Genomic DNA, 20,696 nt, shown 5'->3' with positions numbered 1-20,696 from the left:
CATTTTATCCTCACTATTGTTCATTGTTAGTTCAGACAGAGCTGGCTGTGTCATCAGTAAAATATCTACAAAGATTACTGAAACAAGTGAATGTAAGAGTGTTTAGTGTGTTACCTGAGAATGTATTCATGGCAGTGATGATATTTTAAAAGCAATATGAGAATCAAAATGAGAGAGAACCATCTTATAAACCCTTTCCCCACTCGAAGGCATCATATTTGTTTTGATGCAAACTGTAAACGAGTATTTCAAAATGTTCTGTTGTTTAAATGTATGCCTGAGCACCTTTTAGCACCCATTGATGCCTCTTTACTCTGATCCTGATTAGCTGTGTTTGTCTTGCAGTTGTGTTGTGATTCCTGTTTTAGGGACCAAAACTAGAAGTATGTGTTGAGAAAGGTCAGTGAACACATCTTTACTGTTACACTGCACCGTTTCATGTCTTATATAATGAAGCAGGGTAGGCAGTGCTTCATCTGTATCTTTAAATATGCTTGAAAACACTATCAGTAGGGCTTTGACCAAATATTGAAAATCTTCTTAGTTAAGTCTTGGATCTTAGTTGGATATTGTGTTGTATTTTCAAACCTTATAGTTTGGTAGCGTCGTTTTATTCCTCCCTTTTGCTTTTCAATGGTCATTACTTGAACTCTCAGATTTTAGTTTCTTGATTTTTTTTTTTTTGAATTACTGGAGAACCTCTTATTATTGCTGGTTTATTCACTGCCACAATGAAATAATGAAAATTGCAGAAAGCAACAAAAATAAATTATAGTTTTTTATTTCTTGTTTTTCAAAACGGTGTGTTGTGTCATGTGTTATGTAAGTTTTGTATAATGCAGCACAAATTATTTTCTATTTTGTTTAAGCCTAGTTTTTATGTACGTCACCATCTCAGCCGCTAGAGGGCAACATTGTCACTATATATTAATAGCTTTCCAGTTTAAAGCTGCAGTCTGTAGCCTTTGTGGGGTTAAAAATTATCCAAAATACATATTTGAGTAAATACATAACCAGCCAGTGTTCAAAACTATCTGCTTGCCTTAGTTCGATTCAAAACGGTAAGCTTGTAAATGTTGTAATAATGTTTTTAATTTCAGTGGTACTGGTGGATTTCCGCGGGAAATCCGAGCATGTCTTTGCGTCATTACGTCACATCTGTACACATAAAGAAGGAGTCTCGGCTAGTAGGCTATATTGAATCATTATGTCACATCTGTACACATAAAGAAGAGTCTCGGCTAGTAGGCTATATTGAATCATTATGTCACATCTGTACACATAAAGAAGAGTCTCGGCTAGTAGGCTATATTGAATCATTACGTCACATCTGTACACATAAAGAAGAGTCTCGGCTAGTAGGCTATATTGAATCATTACGTCACATCTGTACACATAAAGAAGAGTCTCGGCTAGTAGGCTATATTGAATCATTATGTCACATCTGTACACATAAAGAAGAGTCTCGGCTAGTAGGCTATATTGAATCATTACGTCACATCTGTACACATAAAGGAGGAGTCTCGGCTAGTAGGCTATATTGAATCATATTGGCCCTGTCCCAAATGGCACACTTCATGTGCACTTTCGGTCTTGTGGACTTAAGGCCAATTTATAATTCTGCGTCGAGTGTACGCCGTAGTGTACGGCGTACGCTACGCACGTAGGCGACGCCGTCATGAGCATTACTTCTGCGTTTAGGTCTGCGTTGCTCTGCAGTACAGCGCCGAAACGCTAGTTGGCGGCGGAGGGTTTTAATGTTCCACTGTGTTTAGATTCCTCGCGGCAAGAAGAAGAAGATTCCTCGCGGCTGTTTTGAGTTTAGGTTACTACAAGCAATGTCGACTGAAAGAGAGCAGATCATGTTGGAGTTGGAGCTTATCGAGGTGGAAAAGGTAATTTTTTTGTTTGTTTTTTTAACAGTTTCGCTGTAGCCTACTTAGAATTTAAAAATGGCGGGCGGTGCAGCCGACCAATCACAGATCTTGCGCTCCGCGTCGTCGCGACGTGTAGTTACATTTTTGAGGAGGTGCGCGTCAGGTTACGGCAAAGGGTACGGCGTATGGTACGCGTCTGTGCGTATGCTACGCCGTACCTACTGCGCGCACCCGACGCAGAAGTATAAATTGGCCTTTACAATGGCTGCCGCGTGCGCGTGTCCGTTAAGTCCGTGAGACCGCAGTGTGTCCCATTTGTCATTTTTAGATCTCAGAAGGGTGCTCGCGAGCGCCCCCTCTGCGGTCGATTTGCGCCCTTGATGCGCACTTTTGCCGAGCCCACGCTGATGCGGACTCCACAGCAGACTTCTTCCCGACATTCAAAGCGGCGTTACGTCGCGAAAGTGCGGACTCAGAGGAAGACCGCGAGTGCTTAGGGTTCCATTTGGGACAGGGCCTATGTCACATCTGTACACATAAAGAAGAGTCTCGGCTAGTAGGCTATGTTGCGTGTGAGGATGCTGGAGGTGGAGATTTATAGCCTTTTCTCACAGCACTTGATATAATTAAACATCAATTTGATCGCGGATCCAGAAAGGTTCAAACGACAATCACCAGTGACAACTAGAGATTCACCCGTTGTAAAATGCAAAAGACTTAGTTCGGACTTCGGAGTGGCTAACTTACAGAAAAAAAGAGACTGCAACCGGACCCATGCGAAAACGGATAGATATCGGAAGGACATTACATGTAGTCACGCAATGCTGACGTTGTTAACATTAACAATTTGAGAACAAAGTATAATTTGCACTGTTTTGCGTGATATGATAAGCGATTTTTAGATTTAATCAGCGCGATTACTGCAATGTCAGACCCAGAACAAAAGTGGATGTTACTTACTAGTTCAGATGACATTTTCCAGTGAAAATTATTATGTTGGTCATACTTCCAAAAAGAATAATCTGTGATTCTGAATGCCAGTATCCACACCGCCGCGGTGACTGACAGCCTCACACTCTCCTCAAACATTGTGTTCATCCGCGCTGTGCCGTGTCGAGTTACAACTCACACAAAGTTGATAATTCCGCAGATTTCGAACAGAGATGGTGACAAAGAGGAAAAACTGCGGACTGCAGCTTTAATATTTAAATTATGAAATTATCCTTATACCCAACATATTTGAATGTTTTTCCTTATAAATGTAGAAGTTAGAAGGACCTTGATTAGCACAATTATCCAAAAGGCATAGAACTACGACATATATTTACTACTTCCAACAAACTGCTTATAAAAGTAACATAAAACTGCAAACATAAAGGTAGTTTTTCTCATCGTTATTCAATAATATGAGAATATTTGAAATGCTATAATGTTGTGCTTTCTTGAATAACTAATGCAACTATAGGCAGAATATTTTATTGCAGCTTCAATACATGTTCCTACTTTATTCACTCAGTGTTTCACAGTAGAAATACAACTCATTTAATTGCAGGTCTTTGGAGTGAAAGTCTAGCACAAATGTTATGAAATGTATGGTGATAGGCTATATGACTTCTGTTTGGTGAATGCATAGGTTGTAGTAAAGACGAAATGTAAGTATAATTTGAATACTTTAACGTTCTGTGCACCTACTTGATATTAATGATGTCAGTATATATATATTCAAGAGAAATTCCTTTGTCATTTGGTTCTACATTAGTTTTAAAAAAATGCTTAAATCTGTTAGTCATTATTTGAAAGACATTATACAGTTTCAGTTTCTTGACTAACAATATAAATCATCTGTCATGCTGCAAAAGAATGCATCACAATGTGGAAATCTCTAATAATAGACGCATTTTAGATGTATGTCTTCTCACGTCAAATACCTACAAATGTTCGTCAATCCAAGCAATATAATTGTGCACTGCCCTTATTCCCACAGAGAAGTGTAAGGGCCAGAAAGCAAAGCTCACACAGCCATGGAAACCATCTTCGTAATGGTCATTAGTGACAGAGACCCCTGCCAGCTCCAGCCTGCGGGCATACATCATCCCATCATCCCTCAAAACATCGTGCTCGCCAGTCAGAATGTAAGCACGTGGCGCCATACGCAAAACCTCGTCGCTCGCCAGTAAGGGAGCAGCTCTGGAATCCAATAAGGCTGGTACATCCTTTAAGATACTAGGAGAGCCAGTCAGCGGAAAAACAGGCTTATAATGTTTTATCACTCGTTTGGGGAGGAGATTGGTCCAGTTCAGCTTTGAACGATTCAAGGACAGCATGCTTTGGTCTTGGGCGGTGTGTTTGTTCATCATAATGGAGTGCACGATGTCAGGGTCGGCATCTAAGTACTCCAACCAAAAACGGGCCATTAGCCTGCGATACAGGATGGGAACATTGTGGTTTTGCTGATAGGAAGCTGTGTTGAAGTCTAGCGCCTGGAGCACTGGGTAAATCAAGACCTGCAGTTTGAATTTCACAGAAGTACTGTTGTCTATTCCAATCTAGTGAGAGAAAACAAAAATGCAGGTTGATTACCGCAACCACATCACACTCTTAAAGGGTTAGTTCACCCCAAAATGAAAATTCTGTCAGTAATTACTCACCCTCATGTTGTTCCAACCCCGTAAGACTTTCGTTCATCTTCGGAACTCAAATTAAGATATTTTTGATTAAATCTGAGAGCTGACTCACTCCTCCATAGGCTTCTAAGGGATTGAAACTGTCCGGCCCAGAAAAGTTAAAGACATCGTTCAAATAGTCCAAGTGACTACAGTGGCTCAATCTTAAGTTTATCGAGCGACGAGAATACTTTTTGTGCGCAAAAAACAAACAAAAATAACGACTTTATTCAACTATTCATTTCCTTCTCTGTTGGCCTCGAGATTTCACATAGTGTAACTGCGCAGCGCTTCTAGGTTGTAAGCAAAATATCTTTTTATGATCACGGTCTGAATGAATCCGTTCGTTTGAGTCGGATCGTTTCAATAAATCTCTTGACTGAGTAAACGAAACTTGATGTCTCTCTGCAAAACTTGTTTACTCAGTCAAGAGATTTATTTCACTAATCGGATTCTCAATGATCCGGTAACAGTAGTTATTAAAACATTAGATTTTTTTTTTTTAAATGAATTTTACGGAGAAAAAAAAAATGCAATGCTATCGTATGGCTTTGCACATCATGAAATAAAGCTCACAAGCATTATGGACAGTTATGATGCTTGTGGTGTTTTTGTCAATTTTCGAAGCTTAAAGCTCCAGTCCCCATTCATTCGATCAGAACAATTATTTACATTTCCTCTGTGTTCCACAAAAGAAAATCATACAGGTTTGGAACAACATGAGGGTGAGTAAATAATGACAGAATTTTCATGTCTGTATAAACTATCCCTTTAACAGACAATATGACCTGAAATGAGGGCAATAAAAATGGAAGTGTACCCGCTGAGCCACTGCAGCGGCCAGGTTCCCTCCAGCACTGTCTCCACACACTGCCACTCTCTCAGGTTTGACCGAGTACTTCGCCAGCACTTCAGGCTTCAGGAAGTGCTTAGCGGCCTGCACACACTCCTCATACTGCACTGGGAAGTGCACATCAGGAGCCATGCGATAACTGCACAAAATGAACACTCAGTGTGGCTGATCAGAAGCGTAGATGATTTATCTCTTCCTATATATGAATGCGAGTATATACTCACTCCACCGTCACAACCACTGCGTCCAGATCAGCCGCCATCTGTCTGCAGAGACTGTCATATGACCCCAACTCTGATGGCAGATAAGCAGTCACATGAAAACACAACTCGCACATAATCCCATGAATGTCAAAATAGGACAGAGGGATTTCTGCTACCTGATTTATCATGACAAGTGTATAATGGTTAATAAGGTAACATTTGGACATACTTGGAGCACCCAAAGCCCATCCACCTCCGTGAATGAACATAACTGCTCTCCTCAGCTTTTCTTCCCGTCCAGGAGGGTGGTATACACGCACATGTACCCCATCAAACAGGATATCTTCAGCCTGGACCTCTTGGTTTGTGATCGGCACCAAACTCTCGAAATTGACTATGGCAGAGTTGATAACGTGCACACTATGGCTCAAACCTAGCGAGTGAGCAACATCTCCCTACAAAACAACAAGGTCAGAAAACAGTGAACTGAACTGACCGTTCCCCTCGTTGTGGTTTTGAAATGCAGTCCTCATGATATATTTGGTGCATTGAAAAAGAGAGAAAAGTTCATGAAGACAGAGAATAGAGAACATTTCATTCTGCCCTAGGGTATTATCTACAGTTTTGCCAAGTTGGTCAAAGTTCATCAGAACAGGCAAATCAAGGTCACGTCTCTTCAAAAACAGATGGTCCTTTATTAATATCAAATACTGGATGTTGTTATTTTATATATTATCAATAACCCTGAGATATTATACACTAAAAGCTAAAATCATTAGAGGAATATGTTCTAAATGTAATGGCAAAGCAGGTACAAACTTTTATTATTGTTATTTTGATTCTTTTAAAAAGTCTAATGACCTACTATTTTAGTTGAGAATGGAATATAGACATCTTTCCAGCCAATCAAAATGTTCCTTTCCTTAATTCACCTGGTGGACTGTTTAAATTGTGATACTTACCATACTCACAACTCCTCGAAATGTGGCATCCAACACCATCAGTTTCCATTGTTCTGGGATTTCCCTAGGCAATGGGATGTAGATGTAATAGGCAACAGCAACTGCTAACAAGGTAAAACTGCAAAGCAACTTCATCATGAAGTGATGTCTCTCTGCCCTTCTCTCTGGAGCTATCAGGGGGTTAGACAATATAACATTGTGCAATTCTACAAAGATTTTTTTGATGCTACTGTTACTTCCTGTGGATAATCCTAGCATTCTGGGAAATGTAGTTTTCATTCTTCAAAACATAAGTATTGCATACTGTGCTTACAAAGTCAAGTCACATTTTATTTATTATATAGCGCTTTTTACAATGCAGATTATTTCAAAGCAGCTTTACAGAGAAAACAGGAAAATAATGCAACAAAGTTTGTTTCCAGAAGAAAATAGCGTCACAGTCCAGCTTAAGTAAGTTCAATGATGTTTCATTTTTTTTGTAAAAAAGTTATAAGTTATCATTTATATAGCCGTTCTGGAGAAAACCGTGATGTCATTGTCCAGCAGTTCAGTTCTCATAAAATGGTGTCAATGCAGGCAGATCAATATTGTTGTTGAATATTAAATTAAATTTGATTAAATTAAATTTAATGTCCCCAACCAAGCAAGCCAAAAGCCAATGGCAACAAAGGTGAAAAAAGGGCGACTATTTAGGGTAGTGACAAAGTCCCTGTTTCACAGATGGGGTTTAGATAAAGCCAGGATTAGGCTTTAGTTCAATTAGGGAATTTAATTGGCTTTTATAAATGTGCATTAGGGAAAAAAAGGTGTGTATCTTGAGACAAAACAATAGAAGTGAAATATTTTAAGATATGTCAGTGCAAGTTGCTTTCAGTTAAACCAGCTCAAACATGCATTTTAGTCTGGGCCTATATTAAGCCATGCCTGTGAAAACGGGGGTATGTGTTTATAATACCTTGTTTAATGCATGCATATTCATTTTCACTAAGGAGGTAATTTAAATACATTTTTGATGAGGTCTTTTGAGGGAAGAATTTAGGCAAAAATCTATAGCATTTTCTTTTCATGCTTTTAATACAAACTTTATTTTTAAGATCAGCAATCTGGTTAAGGCTATATATATTTTTTTATATAAATGTTTAAGCTGATCATGTACAGTGGCATTAGGTAGTTTTACTCTTTGACTTCAGCAGTCATGTCAAATGTCCTCCACTAGGGGACATTATTGTTATGAGAAAAATATTCAAACTGTATGACCACTTACATGTGATGTGATGATGATATAGATCATGTTTGGTTAGACATATTTATATATTTGAATAAAAACAAAATATTAATAATTAATGTTAAAACATAATATATACATAAATAAAAATATAAAAATCGAATATAAAATGTGTGTGGGTGTATAAATATAGCACTTTAATCTATAATCAAGCCAATTCATTTTGATTGTTTTACATAATTGTGAGCATTAACCAACGTAAAAGCATAATTGTTTATTATTTACCATGGTAAATATCTTTATTGACAGCACAACGTTGATGCTTAATAGTAAAGTATAGTAGTGTCCTGGAAAAGTGCTCTCACAAATGTATCTTATGTTGCATTTCATTACAGCTGACAAAATGGATTGTGTCACAAAAATTACATATTTAGCATATACCAAGTGAGTAAGGTCTGTGTTGAGTAGAAAACCAGACAGGTTCTAATGGTAGGTTTGACGTTTACCATAATCTCTCCTCACCACAGTCTATGCATGCAGTGCATGTGCGCTGAGCTCTTCTGTCGAAACCATCCCTAGCCATTCAGGATTTTTGTTACTTCTGTGCAGTGATTACTGTAATTGGAAAAAGACTGCGGCTTGCTCAGGGGGAAAAAGCAGCGAGGGTTTCTGTCATACATTTGGCTCTTTGGTCTTCATGTTGTTTCTGCATTATCTATCATCCCTCCACTCTTATTATAAGACAATTGAGGCTAGCAACTGTTTGCTTTTGCTGAATGACTTTGGAAATATGATTCTGAAGAGACGTCAAGGATGGAGTGACGTTGAACCGAAGAAGCCGTTAGTTACCAAATTCAGTAAAACTAAACCAGAAAAAGTGCTCAGTAATTTACAGACAAACAGCACTGCTATAACTCTGAGATCATTTACTAGACCAGTTTTCTTTGGGATAGCTAGCATATGGCTAGCACTGAGAGTACTGTTAGCCTGTGGCAGTAAATCAGAGAGAAATGAAACATTGCTAAATGAAACCATCTGTTGTGTGAAAATAATTATACTAAATATACAAAATTCTTATGACTACAGGATTATAGGAGTTTTTTAAAGCTCTAAAAACCAGAATGATGCTGCTAAACCTGTGCTCAATGGGTTTCAGTGGTCTTCACGCATGCTATCAAAACAAACATGCTATCTTTCTTTATCAGAGACATTTCATTTCAGAGTGATCATTCCTAAATCTAAAAAAATGATACAAGAAAATTAGTTTGGTTTAACACTCAAAAGATCAGCTGGCTGCACTTATGTTGACATTTACGCATGAAAATGGGAATTCTAAATCGTCAACTCTGACAAAAGAAGACTGTTCTTACCTTAACCTCTCAAACACAAAATGTATTGTGATAATTTCTTGTTGTTTGAGGTCGTTTCACCGCTCATCTTCGCTTTTGAGATGACATTAAGTTATGTCCTCCACAAATGATCATGGGAGTCACTTCTCTGAAGGTGAGGACACATACCTATGTGACTAACATGATGTTTACCTTGCTAGAAAAACAGCTAACAGCTAGCGGGTTATAGCTTAATGTGGTCAGGCTGGTTTTTGAACATGGAAACTGGTTCCTGCCAGTTTAGCCTAAGTGGTCTACCACCTTTAGCAAGGTTGAGCTTGTTTAGACCTGGTTATACCAGTTAATGATCATAAATAACAAGCTAAACCACACTGTGCAGTTGTTCTCTTAAGAACTATACCTGACCCAACCCTAAAAAATTGTTTTGGTGTAACCTTAATTATTCAGTCATGTTCAGACCACATTAAAATCTATTTTAAACTTGGGGGAAAAAAAGAGAAAAGTATAGAGTTTTGTTTAAAACAGAAACATTTATGTAAGATGAGTAATAAATATTTCAGATTTATAATGCCATTATAAAAGGGATAGGTCACCCAAAAAGGGAAATTCTGTCATCATTTACTCACCCTCATGTTGTTCCAAACCTGTATGAATTTCTCTCTTCTGCTGAACACAAAAGAAATATGTTTTTTTTTTTTTTTTAAGAATTTGGTTACCCCATATTCCATATGTATACTTTTTTCACAGATGAAGAGGAACATGCTGAAATATTTTTAGACCCTCCTCTTAAAAGGTATTATCTCATTGTTTAGACATATACTGTATGTGGTGAATCATGGGAGCAAAATATTGAACTTTTTTTTTTAACCAAATCTCCACTGGTGTGCAGTATTGGGTGGACCCGAGGCTCCTCTTACCAGAGGTAAATGCTGGATGTCTGGAGGCTTCATTTCCCCTGTTCATACCATTTCTGTCCTGTCCTCGGGCAGGGTTGCAGGGTTCTTGCTGGTGAAAGGTATACAGCAAGGGGACAGTGACCTTTTCAGGCTGTTCTTTGGCTCCAAAATTTGCTCAGTGTTGACAGGTTGACTGATATAAATCAGATTTTGAGAGGTTAGTGTCAGGATCACATAGACTGAAATGAGACATGACATCTTGATATACACAGACATCTTACAATGAAACTTGCAATGAATTTAATTTTTTAAATGACTGATATAAGAGTAAAATTAATGAATAATTTTCCACAAATTAAATCACATTTAAAGGTTTGAAAATCCTCTCTAATATCTTAAAAGCTTGGCAACGTGATTTTCACGAATATATATATATATATATATATATATATATATATATATAATATACTTGAAATATTGAATTAAATTACGGAAAAAAAAACATTTGTTAAACAAAATCACATAATTGCATCACAATAAAATTAAAAAAGGTTGTTCCACCCTTTCAGGGAGCAACACCTACACCCTGTATAACATCAAGAAACAACTGTAAAAAGACTCACACTTGCTTTATAAGCTTTGATAATGGATATTGGCAAATCCATGGAAGACAAATCCAGGGAAACACCCATGAGAAGAGATGTGAGACAGCTAGAGGGAAAAAAAAGCTCGGAATAATTCCCTTCACATGGTGTTACTTGGATCAGTAACACTCGGCCCTCTGAGCAGCTTGTGAAAAAAAAACAGGAGGCTTATTTCTCCATATGGGGCATCTTTTATACACCCTAAACGAGAGATTCGTTTTACTCACAATGACATCATCTCTCATCATGTTCCACTGGGCTGGAGTTGCACTGCTGGCCCCAATCAGCACACAAACATCAGCCAACCTTCATTTACTGCTGCTCCATCTGAGAGAAGAGAGAGGACAGATGAAGTCAGAGAGAGGACAGATGAAGTCAGAGAAAGTCCTTAAAAGTCAAAAGACTCCTTTGTCCAGGCCCTTACTGCGCTAATCCAAAGCAGAGCGACTTTAATTAGTTTTTGAGATTAAAGTTCTTTGATACCCCTATCAGCTGCTTTGACAGAGTCACCAAGCTCTCGAGTCCCAAGAGGAATGAAATATCTGAGCTCCACACAGAGGACTATTTCTTAAGGCCCCACCACTGTTTAAAGGAATAGTTGACCCCCAAAATTACAATTCTGTCATCATTTACTCACTTCATGTTATTGCAAACATGACTTTATTTCCTCTGAAAAATTCCAAAGGAGATGTTGAGCTTCTTTTCTAACTCTAAAAAGTTCACTCAAAAGTATCATAAAAGCTAGTCCATACATTTCCAAGTCATACAATAATCACTGCAGACTGAAATTTGAGTCTTAATTCACAAAAAAAATCTTGTTTACAGGGTTCATTCACTGTCATTGAATGAAAACAAGCAGGTTGGACATTCGGCTATATCTTCTTTTGTGTTCCACATAAGAAAGAAAGTCTTACCAAACACGACGATGGTGAGTAAATGATGACAGGTGTTTTTGGGGGGGCTAAAACTTTATTGTGTCATTTATTTTAGGAGCATGAAAGCATTTAACAGCAGCACTGTGTTGATATCCATATGGGCAGTTGTTTTGTCACACATGCAGACAGCTAGTTTCCATAGCACCAGGATTCTAGTAATAATGTGCGGAAATGAAGGGATCGTGGACTATTTGACTGGAAATGGATTAGAGCTGTATATTAATTCTGAAAATGAATTCTTAAAATACCACATTCGGTCATGGTTATGGATATTTAGCTCATTAAGAATGTACAAAATGTACCTGCAACCATCATGTAGCAGCTTTAATTATAAAGTTCTAAAAATGTAAAGATATAAAGGAAGGAACAGAGCTCAGAGGATCAGAGAAATCCGAGCATGACACTGTCTTGAAAAATCTAAAAACATGTAGAAATAACCCTCAGGCGTCACAACCAAGCCACGCTAACCTGCACCTGTCTTCCGATTCATGTCATGACGAACTTGTACAAACAGGCACTTCACATTTGAATCCAGATGTAGAGTTGATGTATCCCATTCCCGACTCTTAACAAAAAGCCTTAAATATTAAAAGAAATGCAAAGTTTTCACATTTTTCTTACATATGTTTTACATATATTATGTTATGTACACACACACGTCTGCCGTGGTGAAATAAAAGGAGAGTTCACGCTAAGATGAAAAATTCATTACTCACCCTCATTTGCATTTCCGCCACAAAAGATTTGGTAAATCAAAATTATGACCGCAATGAGCTCTACACAGGACTCCTTTTTTTTGGACCCTACACTGTTTGAAGAAATAGTTGACCCCAAATATGATCATATTTATGACAAATTATGAGATAAAAAGTCCAAGTAAATCATAATTATGACAATTATGAGATAAAAAATCATCATTACATAAAAGTCATAATTATGACATCAAAATCAACATTAGACCCCTCTGACTTTCACTTTATGGACAAAAACAGACATTTAAAAAAAATATATGTTCTCACTCAATGTTTAACTCAATTTTTTTTACCACTGCAACTTTTTTTTGCAGAAAACATTCTTTCTTCTTATGTAATACCATTAGCATTGTACACATTACAGAAGCTCTCCTGTGCACATCTGCTTTCATTTTACCAGAGAAGGTGTTTCACCATCCCTATACTACATCCGCAGTAGGCAGAGAACACACACACACACACACACACGATTTGCTTTTGTTTTTCATCTCCGGCAAATAAAGAGGTGTGCAGCTGACATTCCTGTCTCCGAAATCAACACGAGAAGAGTTACAACTTGCAGCTGTCGTCAAAATGTCTTACATATGCACACGCATGCAGGCTACTAGTTGAATGTTTACATTAATTACAGTGTCCATTTTTTATTTATTTGAAGTTAAGGGGACTTGTATTAGACTCTATGTGCAAGTTAGCAAGCTAGGTTGTTAAAAAATAAAATTTCTGACATGAGAGTCTGGTTTGTCAAAGTCAGGGAGGGTTAAGTGACAGGACATAAGGAGGGTACACAATGCCCTCCCTTGCACTTGGGCCTGTGCCAGGCAGTGGCACAGTTGGAAGAGTTGCGCACAAAGGATTGTTTCATGGAAGTGAAGGTACGCTTATACAGTCATCCAGATCAGATTCCTGCAAATTCCACACTGACACTCCCCTCGGCAAGCTGCCCTTATTCCGCTCCAGATCTACATGTAATCAAAGGCCTGATGGAAGAAGATACAGTGTACTACAGAGAAGATATTTTACTTCAAAGCTGTTTTTGATGTCTTCTTGTTAAACATGACATATTGATGAAATGCTCCATCCAAAAATGAACTATATGGGGTTAGACATTTCACGAACGGCACTGATTTGCATTAGAATGAAATGCCAGTTATCGCTATTAGAAACATCTTGACAGTTGTGTTGTGTATAAATGAACGGCTGTCGCAGGTTCTGACAGGATTGGAGCAGTTCTTTCTCTGCTATTGTTGTTATCTCCAAAGCGGGATCAGAGCGATAGAGTCGAGAGATAAGAGTGATATTAGAGGGAGAGGACAGTGATAGTGGAAGCTGATGGTAATGATAGTGTGGGCTGATAAAAATCAGACAGAGATTGTTAGAGAAATGGACCACCAGCCGGGAGCAGTTATGGTTTGTTCCCCACTGTTGATGCTTCAAAAGTCAGGTACTGTGATCCCTTAAGACACCTCATTTCCAGTTTGCCCCGATCATAATAGCAGCACTAGCCCTCACTTTGAACCTCCTGTGAGACATACGTGACAATAATTCCATTGTAACAGGGCCTCACTCCTCTTGAGGGAAGAGGAGTGATGCAAGGAGAGGGAAGAGTGTAGTCATATGCTGTGTTTTCTAGGCAGAATGGTGACGCTGGTGGTGGCTGAGGACTGAACAGGCAGTCTGCACAGTATTTATGGGTGCTGGAGCAAGAAGCAGCCTGGCTCAGAGCCTCACACACATCACTGCAGACATTCATCAACAGCCGAGAGAACGTCGCACCCTTCCTTCAGCTGACAACCGTTAGCACTGCTAGATTTCACTGTCTCGCTTTCCCTTTTATTGCTTCTGCTTTTTCTAGCCCATGGTCATTCTCTCTTGTTTGCTTTATATCTCACTTTCTTTAGGGTTTCCTGCATGTTTTTAATGGAATGTTTTGAAGGAGTTACACCGCACTCACAATCTTCAAGGTGCCAGACACACAAGACTAAAGATCTCAATAAATAATGCTGAGTTCAGACTGCACGATTTTCAAAATAATCGGGTCACTGTTGTTTTCACACTGCATGACTATCTGGGGTAACATTCAGTTGCTGCTGTGTTCACACTGCACGATGGATCGGCGACAGGAGGTTTCACACTGCATGACTTTACAAAAGAAAGAATCGCCGACAACTTCTGCCTGATCCGCAAACTACGTTTCACAACCAAACAAACGCGAGAAGTGATAGGAAATAACGGAATATCACGCGTGCGTGAGACCGGAGTTCTCGCGCGACACTGAATTTGTTATTAAAAATGATAGCCTACAAATTGTCTGTGCACTGATTTGTAGTGAAAATGAAAAAAATAATAATAAACAAAGCAAAGAGAGTTGGGGGTAAATAAATAATTTTGCAAATGTCCTGCTGTTGCTGCTGGTCATGCAAATGTTTGTGCTTTGTTTCTGTTTGATATAATTGTAAATATTGGCCTATCTATTAAAATACTGATATTCTGGTCTATAACTCCTCCTCCTCCTCCCTGTATCTTGCTCTCTCATTGGCTGTCGGTCATCGCCGATGTAGTTTTCAGTCAGAACACATTCACAAAGCAGGATTGTGAATCGCCGACAGGTCCAGATTGAGATATTTAGCATGCCAAATATCTCACGGGCGTCGGCGACTCGTCGGCGATTCTCTCAGATCGCGTCTTGCTCATTCACACTGCGTGATTGTCACTCGCGTGAACGAGCACCGATTTGATTTCGGGCATTTGTCGGCGATTTCTCAAAACCTGTCGGCGAGCCAAAATCGGGGCTAAAATCGTGCAGTCTGAACTCGGCATAAACTGTCCACACTCTCAAATCCTTAAAGCAAATTTAATCCAAGCTTTCGGTCAAAAGACCATCCTCAGGGCATACAGACAACAAATGTAACAATCAATTTAACTGTGTTCAAACACATCAGGACAATCAACAGTGATTACCAACACCTGTGAAAGCCAGAGAGTCATGGAATGTTTAAAAGACAGTTAATATTATCGATTTGACTGCACTGACAGTATTGGATGAGAACAAAACTTGAACTAAATTGAGCTAGATGAGGACACTACTGTCTTCCACATAGCTGCTTTATAGCTGATTTAACTTTGTTTCATAAGTTTGCAACATCAACACTGGTATTGTATGCAATTGAATCAACACTGAACTGACATTTGCTGAATAACAACACTTTTGTCGAATAGAACATAATAGAACTCATTTCATTACTGATTAACTTTACACATTGAACTGAATCGGATCAACACTGAACTGACATGAACTGAACTGAACATGATTGTCTTGTGTTTTGCTGCTTTAGGCAGAATTTGATTTTGTCGCATTTGTTGAAGTTTGCAACAATCTGTTTTGTATAAAGCAATATATAAATAAAGGTCACTTGAATTTATTGACTTTAAATACACTCACCTAAAGGATTATTAGGAACACCTGTTCAATTTCTCATTAATGCAATTATCTAATCAACCAATCACATGGCAGTTGCTTCAATGCATTTAGGGGTGTGGTCCTGGTCAAGACAATCTCCTGAACTCCAAACTGAATGTCAGAATGGGAAAGAAAGGTGATTTAAGCAATTCTGAGCATGGCATGGTTGTTGGTGCCAGACGGGCCGGTCTGAGTATTTCACAATCTGCTCAGTTACTGGGATTTTCACGCACAACCATTTCTAGGGTTTACAAAGAATGGTGTGAAAAGGGAAAAACATCCAGTATGCGGCAGTCCTGTGGGCGAAAATGCCTTGTTGATGCTAGAGGTCAGAGGAGAATGGGCCGACTGATTCAAGCTGATAGAAGAGCAACTTTGACTGAAATAACCACTCGTTACAACCGAGGTATGCAGCAAAGCATTTGTGAAGCCACAACACGCACAACCTTGAGGCGGATGGGCTACAACAGCAGAAGACCCCACCGGGTACAACTCATCTCCACTACAAATAGGAAAAAGAGGCTACAATTTGCAAGAGCTCACCAAAATTGGACAGTTGAAGACTGGAAAAATGTTGCCTGGTCTGATGAGTCTCGATTTCTGTTGAGACATTCAGATGGTAGAGTCAGAATTTGGCGTAAACAGATCCATCATGCCTTGTTACCACTGTGCAGGCTGGTGGTGGTGGTGTAATGGTGTGGGGGATGTTTTCTTGGCACACTTTAGGCCCCTTAGTGCCAATTGGGTATCGTTTAAATGCCATGGCTTACCTGAGCATTGTTTCTGACCTTGTCCATCCCTTTATGGCCACCATGTACCCATCCTCTGATGGCTACTTCCAGCAGGATAATGCACCATGTCACAAAGCTCTAATCATTCAAATTGGTTTCTTGAACATGACAATGAGTTCACTGTACTAAAATGGCCCCCACAGTCACCAGATCTCAACCCAATAGAGCATCTTTGGGATGTGGTGGAACGGAGCTTCGTGCCCTGGATGTGCATCCCACAAATCTCCATCAACTGGAAGATGTTATCCTATCAATATGGGCCAACATTTCTAAAGAATGCTTTCAGCACCTTGTTGAATCAGTGCCACGTAGAATTAAGGCAGTTCTGAAGGCGAAAGGGGGTCAAACACAGTATTAGTATGGTGTTCCTAATAATCTTTTAGGTGAGTGTATATACACAGTCCAAATGGTGCCTCAAATGAAATAGCTTCACTGGAAGTTTATCAGTCATTGCACACAAGTTGACAAAACTAAATGTGCAAAAAATAAAAGATTAGATAAAAGATTAAGAGAATTAAGGTTCTTAATTTTTTTCTTATCTTTTCTTACATACAGTGTATGTATACGTTATTATTAGTATATTAGCTAGGTAAAGGCCCACTGAAGTACCTTGAAATAAGCAGCTCCTCTCCCCCTTTTTTTAAATAGCCAATAGCGTTTTGTTTATATCACAGCTCGGCTATGTGACATTCACCATATAGAAAATAGTAATTGTGTGAAGAAGTGATCAATTTCAGCAGCAGCTTGCAGCATCTATTTATAATGTAGGGGGCGGGACGCTTCAGATTCTAGAGAGCATTTGATTGGTCAGAAAATCTGATGAGAAGTTAAAGTGCAGAGTGATGTCATCAAAATCGTTGATCCATATTGGCGGAAGTGAGAGACTGTAAGTTTTGAACATATATCTTATATCTTCTAAATGTGTTTTGGAGCACACTAACTTATAGACAACTTTAAGGCTAACGTTTTAATTTCATGGGGACTTTAAGGCCCATTCACATCAAGAAAATAACTATAACTACTCTTTTAGCGTCTACACCAAGGAGCGATAATAGAAAGCTAAAGTCTTCTGTGTTTTTTGAAATTCTTGCCGTCACTGTTTACTCAGAGAAAACTTTCTGTGTATTGGTATTTCCATGCTTTATTGACTGTCTCGTGGGATTTATTTACTTTGCAGCTTATTTAATGTCTCACAGAAATACAGGGAGATGTGATTCATCAGTTGTAAATGATCCCTTTGAGGTTTGTTGGCTGAAGTATTGTCTGAGTTGCCAGCCCTGCTCTATAGAGCAGCAGCCCAAAACCATGAGATTTATGAGTTTGCACTCTAGTCTATAGTTCGGTCGCAGTGCACTTTATTTCAATTAAGTATTTTAAAGAGTTTTGAATGTCTGTGGTCATTAGTTTCTGAACAGAATAGCAGCCCGAGGCCATTTTAGGTAAACCAAAAGGAGTCATGCTGGGATGTCACATAACCCACTTCCTGAAACAAGGCTCCTTTTCAGTTCATTTGTAAAAAGAGAAAATACTTCAAAAGCTTACGCAGAAAAGCCATCAGTCAAACCAGGCAAAGGTGTGAAACTGACAGAGTGTAGACAGCAAGTGTTGATATGTGCTTTAGTTGTTGATGCTATTTTTGAACATATTATTAAAGGACCCTTATATTTTGAGATATGATTGTTATTTTCAGTTCACGATTCTGTATATAGTTCTCAAAATGTCAGAGCAATTACGTATTACATAAATGTCATTTTGAAAAGGTCAAATAATGAAAACTGTAGCCACAGAAAGAATGTCTGTGCTCAGCTAAGGGGCCTTTCACACCAAAACTGGAACTGCATCATGACAGAACGAACACATCACCCTGTGTCATTTCGCGTCCAGCTGCTTTGGTGCCATTAGTCTCGACAGTAGCGCATTCTATTTCAGCTGCATGTTAACACTTCGGATCATCAGCTTTTTATACTTGGGATTTGCAGATATTTCTGAAGCATGTTGTGCAAGTATAGTCTACTGTCCACCCAATGACTGCGACCCTCCAATGAGCCCAGACTTTCCAGTGTACACTTCATAACACTGATACTGCCATGACAGAGGTTTGGGAAAAAAAATTGAATTAATGTCAACTTTTTATTAATGATATTCAAAGCCAGACTGTGGTAATGCAAGAGGGAGCTGCTGAAATTCAAACACGGGCACTTCACTCAACAGCAGTTTTCATATGGAAAAAATGTTGTGTGTCTCTTTGGTTTGTCTACCGGGGCTCAATGTGGCTGTGGCTTTCAGGGCCACCAAGGCATTGGATCAAGAGTCTTTGATTAGGACTGTAGTTTCTGGACTCAGCAGCTGGAAATACAGGCCGCTGTCATCCTGCAGACAACTAAAGCAGACACTTAATAAGTTATTCTGTATCCAGCAGGCTTCAGTCACTGTTATTCTTGGCTCAGACAGAATGAGGTGTCCTATAAACCTTCTATGAATTGCCTCAATGCCGTATTTACAAATTCGAACAAAGTTTTTAATTTCAATGAACTCAAAATTTTAAGGCAACAAGGTACTTATACTTTAAGTTAAACCAACATCCATCCATCCCGTCCCTTCATTAAGATATGGTGTCTGCATTACCTAGCAGAGACTATACAAGATTTTCACTGGGTCTAATTAAATCCATGCATTTATAATGTTCACTGCTGTATGAGCATGGGGTGAATGCCACATGTAAAGCTGTCATTCTGAGTGTGAAGTTTGCTCTGGCTCTGGAGAGTTTGGCAACACTTACAGTAAACACTAATTATAACATGCTTTCTGACAACTATAAACCTAGTCTAAATAAGCAGCATTTTCTCTTGGCATCCCCCTGCCCTGCCATTCCACTGCACCAGCTCAGCTTATCTTCTTTGGTTGTTTTCATTCATTGTTTACACTTGATAGACTGGAACAATCATAACAACTGCCTTAATTGTGCTTCTTCAGGGCATGAATTTAAAATCCTCCCTCACCTGACTACTAGTGACCAGAAGTTCTGTTTTACGCAATTGACTAGGAGCGTAAGAGTGTAACCACAAATCTGTGCTCATTAACAGGCCATGAGAAGAAAGCTCATGTTCATTAGAGTCCATCTGTGTGGATCGCATCACATTTTACTCATATAGCTTTGAGGCAGAGCAGCAGGGTCATCTTTCATGGCTGGGGTCCAGCTCTCTGATGTGGAGGCCTTCATGCCTCAGTGCTGACCCCTGACATGGAAGCACAATGAGTACTGTGTTTCAGTTGCCAGTAGGCAACAGCAGCCCAGTGGCCTGACTTTGACCATCTACCATAGTGAACAATGAAGAACGGGCAGTGCACCAGATTCTTGACATTTAGTCCTCTTCCTGAGTGAAAGAGCTCTTTACTTCCTTTCCGTCTCAGCAGCTGACTTCTCTGTCTTTCTCCACTCTCTTTCCCACCGGCCCCTCTGGGATTTAATTGAATCCTGATGGTGGTTTTGCTCCTCTCTGTGGCCCGGCCAATTCTGATATATATTCCCCTCCCTTTGTTGATGTTCCGTTCCAGCTGTAGGCTGACTGTAGACGCAGAGCACAGACAGCTGTGACAAAAGTCAGCTGTGGGGCCAGAGTAATTCAGTGAGCAGATCTAGGACTGAAAGACAGTCCCAGGAAAACAAATATAGTCAATTGGAAAGTGGACATTGGTGTGTGTGGGGGGGGGGGGGGGGGGGGGGGGTAGGTTCTGTCACGATCCCCGGTGCTGTGTCTTGTGTTTTTTAAGGACTTTTATGTTGAAGTGTATTCTCAGTTCATATTGTTTCTGTGTTCTTTTCCTGTGTTTGGTTCCTGTTTTACCTTGTACCTTGTTTGTCGCCATAGTTGCCCTCATTAGTTTCCATGGCATCAATTCACCAACACCTGTCCCTCGTCATTCCCTTGTTAACCTATTTATTTTAACCTCTGTGCTTCAGTTGTTGTTTGTTGGCCGTTGTTCCTTTATGCGTGTTTCAAGTTGTTTCAATTTGTGGATTGTACTCTTGTCACTGGGATGGATTATGTTTGTGTTTTTTCAAATAAACTTGTGCTCGCATTTGGATTC

The 20,696-nt window shown here is 39.3% G+C and overlaps 1 protein-coding gene across 1 annotated transcript; it reads right to left on the bottom strand.

Annotated features, from left to right (window-relative positions):
* Positions 1 to 3,337: 3,337 nt before the first annotated feature.
* nceh1a (neutral cholesterol ester hydrolase 1a) lies at positions 3,338 to 6,800 on the bottom strand. The gene is made up of 5 exons (XM_056235535.1): positions 6,559 to 6,800; positions 5,826 to 6,051; positions 5,618 to 5,687; positions 5,361 to 5,532; positions 3,338 to 4,423 (listed from the first exon to the last, which is right to left on the bottom strand). The coding sequence occupies exons 1-5, from the start codon at positions 6,694 to 6,696 to the stop codon at positions 3,806 to 3,808; spliced, it is 1,224 nt and encodes a 407-aa protein (XP_056091510.1). The 5' UTR covers positions 6,697 to 6,800; the 3' UTR covers positions 3,338 to 3,805.
* Between the last annotated feature and the right edge of the window lie 13,896 nt (positions 6,801 to 20,696).

Source organism: Rhinichthys klamathensis, unplaced genomic scaffold, assembly GCF_029890125.1.
Source record: "Rhinichthys klamathensis goyatoka isolate OS25496 unplaced genomic scaffold, OSU_Roscu_1.1 h1tg000422l_1, whole genome shotgun sequence".
Lineage (NCBI taxonomy): Eukaryota > Metazoa > Chordata > Actinopteri > Cypriniformes > Leuciscidae > Rhinichthys > Rhinichthys klamathensis.
The sequence above is the reverse complement of the archived record's forward strand: the minus strand, read 5'-3'. Positions and strand labels throughout refer to the sequence as shown.